The 14,223-nt window shown below is 32.7% G+C and overlaps 1 protein-coding gene across 1 annotated transcript in view; it reads right to left on the bottom strand.

Annotated features, from left to right (window-relative positions):
• The window catches only part of RAB3GAP1 (RAB3 GTPase activating protein catalytic subunit 1), an 89,065-nt gene extending 75,759 nt beyond the window's left edge, over positions 1-13,306 (bottom strand). Inside the window, exons 1-3 of the mRNA XM_039874559.1 lie at positions 13,226-13,306; positions 13,072-13,127; positions 10,236-10,311 (exon numbers count right to left, since the gene is read on the bottom strand). Of these exons, the coding sequence (XP_039730493.1) occupies positions 10,236-10,311; positions 13,072-13,127; positions 13,226-13,243 (150 nt within the window). The 5' untranslated portion in view covers positions 13,244-13,306. The remainder of the gene's footprint in view (positions 1-10,235; positions 10,312-13,071; positions 13,128-13,225) is intronic.
• Between the last annotated feature and the right edge of the window lie 917 nt (positions 13,307-14,223).

Here is a 14,223-nt window from a genome sequence, read left to right as displayed (position 1 = left end):
ATGTTTATTTCACTTGCTTTTTTCTTTTTTCTGAAATTTCAAAAACATTAAAAAATTGACCACAAAATGGTGGAAAGGAATTCAGGCTAGGAGCCCAAAAGCAGTTTCTGTGAATAACTTTAGTCATTAGGATAAGGAGCTCTGTTTAGGGTAACAATTTTAATTTCATTTTTATTTTTCCTTTAGTATTTTAATATGAAACCAAAATAATTTTATAAGATCAAGTGATTATCATCCATTTGAATCCTTTTAAATAAATTAATAAAACAGCTTTCTACTTAACCAAGTGAGATTAGCCTTTTATTTTGGAGATAGGGGTAGAAACAGGAAAATGCAGGAAAAGAGAATGGTAATTTTGGAGCATTCCACACTGAAGGGTAGGAGTGGCTGGTAAAACCTGAGGCTCTGAGTCTCAAGAGCCAGGATACCAAGAACTGGTAAAAGAATAAGGAGGTAGAAGAATATTAAAGACAAATTTCACTGACTTAAGAATTATTAATCCTATACGTGAGAGTAAGCTTAGCTTTCCACACAGACACGTTGTCTTCATCATACAAACTGTTCCAAAAGTTTGTGTTCAAGTAAGCCTTTGGATATATATTCCACCAAAACAATATGTATTTTATTACTTTTTAAAATAATAAATAAATGCATACAAAATAAAAATTTAAATACCAGCTTTTTTTTAACCTCTTTTGAGTATCTGATAAAAGCTGTGGACAATCTCCCAAGAAAATTATGCATATTTACATTAAAAATTAAGTAATAATGCAAATTAAAGAGACCCAAGACTCTGGGTTAAGGACTCCTATTAAATATGGTGGTAAAGTCTCTCTGTCCACAAAGAGCGATTTATCCTTTAAAATGGTCTAATTCTCGTAACATGATAAAACCTTTCATAGAGAAAGGAACACAAAGAATACTGATAGCTGAGGGATGGAATAAAGAGTTAGAAGATTTAACGATCTGGAGGTGAGGGATGGACAAGAAAAAGTTGTTTAGATAAGCAGGAAGTAGGAGAACAATTCCTGGTCCAAAGTAGGAACTTGATAAATGTATGAATAAAAGATAAATAAGCGAACAAAAGGAAGTAGTTGCAAAGATGAGACTTTTATAATACAGCTCCAGAAACAGGGAGAAAATTAATATGAGTGCTATCTCGAAAATATATTTTAAACATTTCCTCTCTATGGAAAAATCGAATCAAAATTCTCACCAGCTATTTTTACAAATTATTAGACAATGACTCATTCATTAGACTTGCAACTGCAGTATATAAAATATTAGGAGGGGAAAAAAATCAAATTACTAAACCAAAATCAAAGGAGAAAAAAAGGCAAAAAATTAGTGAGAGAAGAAAACACAGAAAATAAATCAAAATGTAAAGAAAAGGGTTACTTACAAAACTAAACACAGAAATTACATTAGTTACTTTAAAATGTACCAGACCATTCTGAAAAAAGACTTGCTACTTTTAGTAACATGCTTTTAAAAATCCACCATCACATTTTAACAATGACCCAAGCAACTAAATGTGATATGTACACTCTAAACTTAGGCAAAGGAAACATTAAGTTCAGGGGGTTAATCGGCAAACATTTACTGACAACATACCAGACAATGGTCTACATATATGAAATAAATGAATTAGCAAATTAACTATTGCTACTAATGGTATTGGATCACACCTTCTGCCTCTACGCTGGGGGAACAAAAAAGTTAAAAAGAGTTACAGTAATAGAGATTAATTGCAAATTCTCCCATAAATGATTATGGCTTTATTTTTTGCTTAAAAAATATCTTTTGTTGCATTTGTTTTAACAAAACGTAATCTATCCAAGTCATTTAATGAAATCGAGTATTAATTTATAGATAGCTCACATAGCAGACTTATGTTCAAGTGATAGTGTAAAGAGATTTCATTACAATAAATAGTCTAAAATAAGTGAGTAAATGGTTTTGGCTAGATCATTTTTTATTTCTTTAGAAATATTTTTGTATAGTTCTATTTGTTTTAGTGTCATTTGTTCTACACAAATTAAAGTTCAAAGTGAAATTCATGATGTATATTGAAAATTTTATTGATGACACTGAAAGACTACTACTGTGTTACAACTAAATATGGCAAGCAAAAAAAATCTTTAGATATGAAAATCATAAGAACTAGAAATAATAGAACTAAAAATATCTGAAGAGACCTCTCATCTATCCTGAGCTTTTTCACCAGAATATATTACATAAAACTTTATTTTTCACCAGCTAGATGCTAAGTTTTTTTACTTCTAGGAGCTCGAAGGAAACAATGAATCTTTTTATAGCAAAAAAAGTCTTAAATAATTCTATTTGTTTATATTCCAAATGTAAACAAATATCAAATATCATTTTAAAGCCTCTGGTAAACATTTTTAAGAGAGAGGCAACAATAGCAGCAGCAGTTAACACTGAGACAGCCAAATGCCACAAAGCAAGTAAACAATAGAACTAGAATTCCAACATAAGCAGAATAATTTTAGAGCTAATACTCTTCATCATTATGCTATGCTGTCTCTCAAAGATATCTCCTGTAATTTCCTGTTACAAGAAAATAACACAGTAACAAATCCAAAAACTTCCAATTTGAAAGAATAGAAACTAGGATATAAATACTGATTTTTTTTCCTTCTGTATAATATCCAAAGCAGTTATACATCCTATGGTTACTATTTAAGGGAAAAATAAAAATAAAGGAGGAAAAAGGCTATAAAAATTAAATAATCCTATTCCCAAACATGTTATAGGCAGTTCAATGTTACTTTCATTTTTAGTTCATTTCAGAAACACTGTATTCTCATTGCTGACTGATTCTTAACTGTCTAGTTTCCAAAAACTTTAGCTTTAAAAATATCTCCACCCCCTCCCACTCTAATGACCCATAAAACACTTAAATTTTCTGAAAGAAAGCAAAGGAATATATTATATTAGTCCCAAGTTTGGCTTATTGTTATAGCTTTGGGAAGTTTCTCATACAAGAGAAATATTTTATATTTGTCTTATGAACTTCAAGTACTGAAGTATCATTGGCCCTTGAACAACATGCATTTGAACTTCGCAGGTTCTTATACGTAGATTTTTTTTTTAAATACTGTAAATGTATTTTCTCTTCCTTAGGATTTTGTTAGTAACATTTTTTCACTAGTTTACTCTAGTTTAAGAACACAATATACAATACATATAGGAGTTTCAGGGAAGTCAAAAGTCATATGAAAATTTTCAATTGCATGGGGGATCAGTGCCCCACACCCACATGTTGTTCAAGGGTCAACTATCAATGTTATTCCTATATATTTAGTGGGTATAAAAAATTTGAACTCATTTTTATATTTATAGTGTTTATTCTTCTATTATTCTAAAGTTAATGATTCTTCTTCCATAAAATTTTCAGGGTCAGTCACTGACTAAAAAGGTCTTTTACCAGATCATGCCATACCTAACATACTTAACATCTCATAAAATGTACTTATAATTTTTGCTGGCTATGTAGAATCATAAAATTACAAGGCTAAAAAGAATTTAATTTCCCTACCTTCAAGCTGTATCATACACACACCACCAAGATTTTTATCTATTTTATTAAGTTCAAAACACTAAAATTCCAAAAACTGCCTTAGAAGCCTATTCTAATACTTCTGCTACATAACTTTACATTTACTTAAATCTCTGAAACTAAAAAGGGCAGAATAAAATAGAAACAACATGGATTTTAAAAGCAAGCACGACCTAGGTATAATCCTTCTTACACAAACTACTGGCAGAATGACCCTGGGCAAATTGTTACAAGCACCCAAAGTGTCACTCTCACCCATAAAATGTGGTAATACTTCATCACTGAAATGTGTCTAAGGATTAAATAACTTCAGCACAGTTACAATTATACTGCATGGTGCTAGAGCTGATGCGCAGTAACTACCATTTTCTCCTCTCTTAACTGCATTTCCCAGCACCCCAGAGTCTTGTATGGTAAAGTAGCTTGGTCAGATTAACCATCCTTCAAATAATTATAAAATCTGGACAAAAACAACAAAGTTCTTCAAGGCTCGGAAAAGTAATAAAACAAAGGCAGAAACTGGAGTTTATCCATGAAAAAAATTATATCTGATGAGATATGGATGTTTGTACCTTTCTAAGGACAGCAGTTCTTAAACTTCTTTGCCTCAGGACTCCTTTACACTCTTAAAAACTACTGAAGACTCCATATTAGAAATTAAAAATAAAAAAATTTATACATTTTAAAGTTCATTTAAAATGATAATGAACTTATTACATGTTAAATAAAGTTCTACACAATATTTTCCAAAACAAAAATATTAATCAGAAGGATGGCATTGTCTTACATTTTGTATATCTCTGCAATGTATAGTTTTAAAGACAACGGGATTCTCATATCTGCATTTTCATTCAATCTTTGCAATCCATTAGTCCGACTGCAGTATATAAACAAAATTGGCCTCAAATACACTATGTAGTTAGAAAAAGCAAGGCCTTGTCAACCCTTGAAAGGCTCTCAAGGAGCATCAGAGGTCCTCAGACCACACCATGAGAACTGCTGATATAAGGGCACTCTAATCTGTGCATAACTCAGGGCTGCAGAAGGGTTGAGCTTTACCAGATTTAGTCAACAAAGGACAAAGTTCAAAGATGGAAGGGAAGTTCTAAAGTTGAAGTGTAAATTCTGGAAGGGAAGAAGCTAATGGGGATAGGCTCCCAAATTTGCATATAAACTCTGCCTCAAATTTTAGCTATCTGCCTAACCATGCATATGCAGTGGAAACTCCAGGGTACAGTGACAAAGGAGATTGAAAGAAAAAATTTCAGCAGCTATCACCACTGAAAAGAGAATGGAGTTTTAATTCAATCAAGTTAACTGCTAGAACAAAAAATACTCTTCAGAAGACCACTACAGAACCTAGCCTCTATATTTCACTCAAAATACAACCATAAAATTAAGAAATTCCTGGATACGCACACATATGAAATGACAATAAAAAATAAAAATCCAAGAAAATGTGAGCTATACTCAAGAAAACACAGTAAACAGAAACCAATCCCAAGAAGGCCTAGATGTTGCAGTTGATTTTACACTAGCTATAAGAAATATGCTCAAAAACTAAAGGGAAATATTTCTAAACAAATTTAGACATGAAGAACCTCGGAGAATTAAAAACTATAAAGAGAACCAAACAAAATTTCTAGACCTAAAAAAGTACAACTGAATTGGAAAACACATCCGGTGGGCTAACATCAAATTGGAAACAGCAGAAGAAATAATTAATGAACTCAAAGATAAATCAAGAGAAATTATCTGAGAGGAAAAAAAAAGACTGAGGACAGCAGAGCCTTAGAGAACTATGGAACAGCATTAAAATATCAAATATAAGTACATGTTAAGTCACAGAAAAAGTATAGAGAATGGGGCAGAAAAATAATTGAACAAATAATGGCCAAAATTCCCTAATTTGGTGAAAACCAAAAAGTTTACATATTCAATATTAACAAACCTACACAGGAAAAATACAAAGAAAATATAACTACGCACATCACAGCTTAAATGGAAACATAAAAAAAATCCTGAAAACAGCTAGACAGAAAAACAACAAAACAGAACAAAAATATGAATGACATCTAATTTCTCATCAGAAACTATGAAGAGAAGAAAATGGAACTGTACCTTTAAAGAACTGGGGAAAAAATGTCAAGCCTCAGCAAAACTGTCCTTCAAAAACAAGGTAAAAAAAAAAAGATTTTCAGATAAAAAATGGAATTTGTAGCCACCCAAAGTATGGTAATTCTTCAAAAAATTAAAAATAAAATTATGATATGATCCAACAATTCCATTTCTGGGTATATAGCAAAAAGAATTGAAAGCAGGGACTCCAAGAGATATTTGTACAACCATATTCACAGCATTATTCACAACAGCCAAAAAGTGAAAACCCAAATGTTCATCAACAGATGAATGGATTAACAAAATGTCATATATACATACAATGGAATATTAATCAATCTTGAAAAGGAATGGATTTCTGACACATTCTACAACATTCTAAGGTTAATGGATAACCTTAAAGACAAGAAATGTAAAAGCCAGACACAAATGGACAGATACTGTATGATCCCACTTACAGTAATCGAATTCATAGAAATAGAATAGTGGTTATCAGGGACTTGGAGGAAAGGAGAGAAACTTATTGTTAAATGAATTTTACACCTAAAAATGGTTAAAATAGTAATTCTTATTCATATATTTTATAATAAACTTCTTATATTAACATAATTTCCATATTCAGGGAATTAAAAAAACCATATGATAATCTCAGTAGATACAGAATAAGATTCGAATACATTAAAATCTCATTTGTGGTGAAAAAAAAATTTTTCAGCAAACTAAGAAAATAATTTCCTTTTTCTTTAAAGGACACTATAAAAAACCTTGTTCTTAGTGCTGAAGCACAGAACCATTCCCCCACCACTGCGAAGAAGGCAGGATGTCTACAACAGTTCTATTCGACATTTTACTGAAGGTCCGAGTTAGTGCAATAATAAGAAATGATAAGCGAAAATATTAAAAAAGGTTAAAACTGTCCCTATTTATGGGCAATATGATTATGAATGTAGAAAATGCAAACGAATTAACAAAAAGATTATGAATCTTTACATTTAGCCAGGTCCCAAGATACAAAATCAACACAAAATTTTTATTGTACATCTATGCACTAGCAGCAATAAACTACAAAATGAAATTAAAAAACAATTCCACTTACAAATGCATAATGCAACATAAAATACTTAGCAATAAATTTAACAAAAGATATGCAAGACCTCCACCAAAAACCATAAAACAATGCTGACAAAAATTAAAGATGACTTAAATAATTGGAGAGATGTGCCATGTTCATGACTGGAAGCTTCTGGACTGTCAAAATGTCACTTCTCCCCAAAGTAATCTACAAATTCAACAAAATCTCGATCACAGCCCCAGCATAATCATAATCCTTTTTATAGAAACCGACAAGCTTAAAATTCATAGTGGAAACATAAAGGACTTAGAATAGACAAACCAATCTTGGGAAAACAGCAGAAGCTAAAGAATTTATATTAACTAACTTCAAAACCTACTATAAAGCTATTCAGTGGTTCTCAACTGGGGCAATTTTATCCCTCAGGGGACATTTTACAATGTCTAGATACATTTTTGGTTATCATAACTGGGAGGGTACTTCTGGCATCTATTAGATAGAGGTCAGGGATATTACTAATTATCATATACTGCACAACACAGCCCCACAACGATATGAGCCAAAATTTCAATAGTGCCAAGGCTGGGAAACCCTATGCTACAATTGTCAAGACATGGTAACATCAGGATAGTCAAATAGAATAATGAAACAGAATACAGATTCCAGATGATCCCCTAGGTCAACTGTCAGACAAAGGGAACAAAACAATTCAATGTAGAAATAAGTTTTCGACAGAAGATTCTAGAATACAGAGAATATCTGTATGTAAAAAACTGAACTTTGATCCCCACCTCAATCGTACACAAATATTAGTTCAAGATGGATCACAGACCTAAACATAAACTAAAATAACACTTCTGGAAGAGGGCATAAAAATATCTTCACAACCTCGCAAAACTACTCTGAGAAAAGACTTAATTTAAAAGCAGAATATATAAAAAGACTAAACAATTCCTACAACTCAAAAACTCAATCCAATTTAAAACATGGATAAAAAATTTGGTTATTTTACAAAGACACAAATGGCACATGAAAAACGTGGTCAACATCAGTATTCATCACAGAAATACAAATTAAAACCAGAATTAGAAATAAAAATTAACTCCAGAAACTACATATCCATTAGGTTGACCAAACTTTACAAGACTTAAAACCAATTGTTGGTGAAAATGTGGAGCCACCCAAACTCTCATATATTGCTGGTGGGAGGGTAAAATGTTACAAAAAGCTTCAGTAGTTTCTTATAAAATTAAGCATACACTATCCTATGACCCTATAAATCCACTCCTAGGAACTACCCAAGAGAAATAAAAATATGTCTACAAAAGGCCTCATACCAGAATGTTCTGTTTTAATCCTAATAGCCCAGGTCTGTCAACAAGAGAAACAATTTGTGGTATAGTCATACAAAAAGTTAGATTCAACAACCTAGAATGTCAAAAATATTGTATTAAAAAAAATAAACACAAAGAGTATATGCTGTATAATACCACATATATGAAATTCTAGAGCAGGCAAAAGTAATCTCTGGATTAAAAGAACAGCAGAGGCATGGGTGAGGAGCACGAGGATTAACTGGAAAGGGTCACTAGGACCTTTCTGGGGTAACAGAAATGTCCAATATCTTGAGTGAGAATGTTACAGTGACATAAACATTTGTCAAAAATAAGCAATTTTGTTCATTACAATATAAATGTTATCCCAAAAGAATCAACTAATAAAAAAAACTTTCATGGGCGTGGAGAGTTGATAGAAGTACTACTGAAACAGGAAATGGCAAGAAATATTGTTGAAACTGGGTGACGGGCACGTAGTGGTTCATTACACTATTTTATGTTTGAAATTCTTAATAATTAAAGATTTTTTTAAAATAACTTTTAATTCCCCCTCAAAGGAGGAAGAGAATTGGTAATCACTCTCTTTCACATAAAATAAAATCTCTCATTAAGGCATTCTCTAAACTTTTTCTATGCTGAATAATCCCTGTCCTTTATACTTTTGTTAATTTTATTCATCATAGGTACAGCTCACCTTGAAATCTGTTTTCTGTATCTCATTTATTTACTACTATCTACAGGGAGGAGAGTTGGAGAGCTAACACTCCTTTAGCCCCTACTACATGCTTGTCAGTGTGCTACCTACTTTCAATACATTACCCAACTTATATCCCAAAACTGAATATATCATCTAAAATTTTAATCTTATTTATTTTTTCTCTCTCATAAGAATTTGTATTCAATGGCAACACGGATCTTCTTCACTATTTCTTCAGCCCTGACACATAGCAGATATTCAGTAAATACACATAAATCATAGAACTAAGGAATATATCAGAGCTCACAAATACCCAATGCAGCTTTCTTTTTGGTTGTGCAAATCATTTCCCCTTCCAGTTATATAAAGCTAGTTTTGCCTTTAATCTTATTGACAGCTGTAGCAATTGTTATATATTTATTTCAAATGGAATAAAATGATCTGTTGGAGAACTTCATTTTCTCTTTATTTAAAAATGTAATCATAAAAATATCTTTGTAGTAAACCAATTTACTCTATACTTTAGCATATCTTTAAATGATGCATGTGATTTCTATATGTAATGTTACTTTTTTTGCTCTTATGTTATAGCTAAAGAAGAAAATCCTAATGTTTTGATAGTCTCAAATTGTTAACATCACCATTAAGCTGAAAAATTCTAGCAAATATGGAGAACTGAGAGTTCCTTACAGAGGGGTAAATTGCAGTTAATAATAGATTTATAATAAAAATGATCAATTTTACTTCAAAAAAAATTATCTAACAAAGCATCTATGTAAGCCTAAAACCAAATTGTTAGTTCCCTTAAGCAAAATAAAGAAAATCATATTTATTCCCAGAGTATATTCTTTTGTAAACATCTGTGCACGGTTTATGAGTAAAACCACCAGTACCAGTTCCACCTCAATTTTGAATAACTTTTTCATTCTTAAATGTCCTCAAAACATCTATAAGGTTTAAAAAAAAAAAAGTGTGGGAGAATACTTAGTGGTATTGTAAAATAGAAAAATTGAGTAAAACAGATGTTAATGACAGCAAGTTGGTTGTTAGATCAAGATTTTTCCTCATTAAGGAAAATACCCAAAAAGTTGGTAACTGCAATGTTTCTCTGACCAACTGAAAAACTTTGAAGACTTTCTAACATTCTAAGGAAGAAGAGAGAAATAAACATCAGGAGAAACAAATAAAATCACTCACAAACAATGACATTATACATTTAAATTTTATTTAAGAAAAAGTTAACAAATGCCTTTACATATATCATTTGCCACAGATTCAAATCCAAGTTCTTCCAGATGTCATTTTATGTTCATAGATTATACATATTAAAGAAAATATTTAATTCAAATGTACCAAATGCAGCAAAAGGTCTAAAAATCTAAGTTTCAAAGTAAATACTCATTAGAGACACTAGCAAATAGATCTGACCTTTTCAAGTGGCTTTCCCAAAGAGTTTCCAATCAGTTTCCAGTCATTCAAGACTTCTTCTACTTTGGAAATAAACCTAGGAAGGAGCAAAAAAAAAAAAAACTTTCTAAATATGTAACAGCACATCTTTTACTATTGTTATACAAGACTTTTACAAAAGTATTTTTCATATTTTAACATTTTTATCACAGAAGTCTCCATAAGTTCAATTTTTAGTCTAATTTATCAATGTGGAATAAAAGTGGAAATAATTTTCTTTAGCCCAAGAATTCTTAGATTTTGAATTATAAGTCTAATGCCTTCTATAAAATATAAATTAAGAATAAAGCTCTCTATATTAAAATGAATATAATAAATCTGGGACAAATAAAAACTGACAAAGTAATATTAAAGATAATTATGAAACCCACAATATTTTTCCCACCCTCAAAATAACTGATTAACTTTTCCTTTAAAGATATTTAGGAGCTCCCTCTCTGTCCCCCAAAAAGAAAACATTTGAGAACTTTGCTCATTAAAATAAAACAAGTTTTAAGGGACAGCTGACAATAAACTGCAAGTACATTTGTCAGCTTTAAGGAGTAACTGACAGATTTTAAAACTATTCACTACCTAAACTTTAAATCTAATGATCAAGCAGACCTATTAAAAAAATAAATTTTGACTAGTAACATATTCAATATTAGCAAATGAAAATCTCAGTGGTAGTGTTAAATACATATTAAAAGACTTGTTATTACTCTAAGAAGCTCAATTCTTATATAAGTGTGATGCAATCTAAGAGCAACATTGCTCTTCTAAAACACCTACAGTATTGCTAGAGTATTAAAGTTAATTCTAGTCAAAATATATTAAAAGGCATCAGGTTTTTTCTTCAGTGATATTATATATTGTTTACATTACTGTTGTAAGATAGTAATGAAAAATCATTTTATGATAAAACTGAACTTTCTAATTAATTACTCTTGAAAATTAAAGGCATTATTAATTAATATACTAATTTCCTTTGGGGGAGTTCAAAAGGCAATTATCAGTTTTGGAAATGAGTGCTCTAGAAATAATACATTTACAAAAAAAGAGGAATAAAAATTTAAAGTGTATCTATATGTGAGCAAAAATCTGCACGTGAAATGCACGTTGCATTTATAAAGGTAAAAAACTGAAAGCTCTCAATGTCCAACTGCAGCAAACAGTTGCAAATTAATGGTATATCCATTCAATGGAATAATATGCACTCATTAGAAATCAGGTTTTAAAGACCATTTGAGGAAATAATAAAATGTTCATATGTTAAATGAAAAAATGGAAGCTATAGAAATAAGCAGCATATGGTTTGATATAAAAAGTTTACAACACACACAGATTAGAAGGAATTTTCTCAAAATTAATAGTAGCAATCTCCTCTTGCTAGGATTACAGATGATTTTTCTTTTTAATTCTACCGGGAGATATTATAATAAAAATAACTTAAAATAATATAGCTTTCACAGCAAAAGAATAAACACCTCAAAATACTTATTGTATGAATTCCATCAGTACTAGGTAAAAGGGAAAAATTGGACTCTATCCTGAAAGTACTGAGATTTGACTAGAAAAATGTAATAACTTTATCCCTGAAAGCTCCAGATCTCAGTTGAAGGGTCATTTCCTCTGACTCCTCATTAGGTTCCTTGATTACATGCTTAGAAGACCAGGTTTATTCTCCTTCTCAGCTCTTATTTCCCTTGTAATTACAAACTCATTTCCATTATTTGATTCATGTCTGTCTCTCCCACTAAACTGTACATTCAGTAAGAGCAGGAACTGTGTTTTTATTGACCACCACATACCTAATGTCCTGAACTGTGATTGTAACATGGGCACGCAATAAATATTTCTTCAATGGACAAATGATATAATTCTGGACACACAGTACCTGCTCAATAAAGCCTTGCCAGTGCGGTTATGTCTTACTGACTTTTCTTTTTCGGTTAAGGTACCACAGGTCAAACTATTATCCCAGCAGGGATCTTTTATACTGTCCTATGTCATCTAACAACATGACATCCACAGATTTCCTTTTCCAACCAGAAAGATTATAAAATGCTGCAATAAACTAACTACTCATCTCAAAACCCAGAAAAACTGAAGGGTCATCTCTGTGACACCGAACGGAAAACTTCTCGATCTAAGCTATCACTCCTCCACAAACTAGTCTTTAAACTAATTGCAATGATACAACATTTCACTCAGCTGTTCAGTGGAGTGTGACAGGCACAGGAAGCCTGGGTATGTGACCCACTGAAATGTAACAACTTGAATTAAAGCTTTCCAAAGCCATATGCAGACTATTTTAAAAGGTCATTCTAAAAGACAGGATGGAGATGGTGGGAGTGTGGCAGATGGACGACCATCAGTAAGTACACTGAAGGCTTCCTCCTAAAAATATAGTATACCAATGTTACACGAGAGGAAAGCAGCAGCTGCAAAGTTTATTGCTTACGATAACAGACGAGTTAAACGTAAATGAAAACGGAACAGAAGTGGTAGTCACGGAAACTGTTTCTGCGTGTGAGCAACTAAGGTCTAAGGAAAATAGTGTTAAGAGTAAACAAAACTTTTTCTGAGAGCAAGAGTCTTAAGGGTTTAGCTGACGGGGGCGGGCCGGTGTTTGTGACACGCGAGACGCGGAAGAGGCTTTCAGCTGACCAGAGAAGGGAGAACGCTGAGACCAGGGGACCCCTGGGTCTTATATTTCCCAAAGAAGTGGCGTCACGTGTGGTTTGTCTAGGCTAGGGAAGCGGCGGAAAGACGCCGGGGCCCACGGTACATGTAACTAATGATACGACTCACTCACCTTTCCCATTCGGAGGCAGTGGTAAAGTCTGTGATCTCAAATACCTCAGACTCGGGCTGCGGGAAGGAGAAGGAAAGAAAGAGATTGAGCCTAAGGGTGCTAACGCCGAGGAGCGAACTTAGAGATAGAGATAGGTAGAGAGCAAACGCCTCACCTCACTGTCGGCCGCCATCTTGAGGAGCGACAGGGCGGGCGCTAGGACTGCCGGGAAGAAGAGGGGGAGGGCAAGGGGAGGAGGGAAAGAAGGGCCGCCAGCATGTGGGGGCGGGGCTAGGGCAGGGCTTTTGCGGAGCACTGCCCTTGGAGGCATCCACCCATGTTAATAAGTCTTGCTTAGAAGAGTCTTCTCAGGATGAAATAAATTTTTAAAACATGATTTGAATTTGAAATTTTTCTGTAATGAATTCAGGGAAGGAACAGAAGTGAAGAGATAAGACAAGGCCCTAAATTCCCATGCATAAGGTTGTATTAAAAAAACCTAAAGCAAGATAATGAAACCCTGCCATGTGTGACAGCATGGATGATGACTCTGGAGGGTATTATGCTTAGTCAGGCAGAGGAAGATAAAAACTGTATGGTTTCACTTATATGTGGAATCTAAAAACAACAAACAAAAACAGACTCATGGAAACAGAGACTTTTGGTTACCAGAAGAGAGATGGTGGAGGATGGGTGAAAAGAGGAAGGGGAACATGGTCAAAAATGCTGTGATAAGTTTACACAGTGACAGATGGTTACTAGAATTAGTAGTAGGGTGATCACATTGTAAGGTATAAAAATATGAAATCACTATATGTATACCTGAAACTAATACAACCAATGTAAGATTGCATACCAACTATACTTAAATAAAAAAACAAAATAACCTAAATTATATTGAGTTTATTTTCATTCATCCCCTATTTTGATTGCAAGGCACTAAGCTAAGTGCTGTGATATCCACCCTCAACCACCCACCCCCCTCAAAGAATTGACACAGTTTGGTTAAGTCAGGAAATGAACATCACATGCCAGTTATCTGGTTTCTGGGAAGAGCAACATGCTAGACAATGAACATTTTTCACTTTTAAAGCCATTGAGGGACAGAAGGGGTTCTAGCTACCAGTTAAAAATTATGTCTCGTACATACTGAAGTACTTACAGATATAATAA

This window comes from Pteropus medius, unplaced genomic scaffold, assembly GCF_902729225.1.
Source record: "Pteropus medius unplaced genomic scaffold, Ma_sr-lr_union100, whole genome shotgun sequence".
In the NCBI taxonomy this organism is placed as follows: Eukaryota; Metazoa; Chordata; class Mammalia; order Chiroptera; family Pteropodidae; genus Pteropus; species Pteropus medius.
The sequence above is the reverse complement of the archived record's forward strand: the minus strand, read 5'-3'. Positions and strand labels throughout refer to the sequence as shown.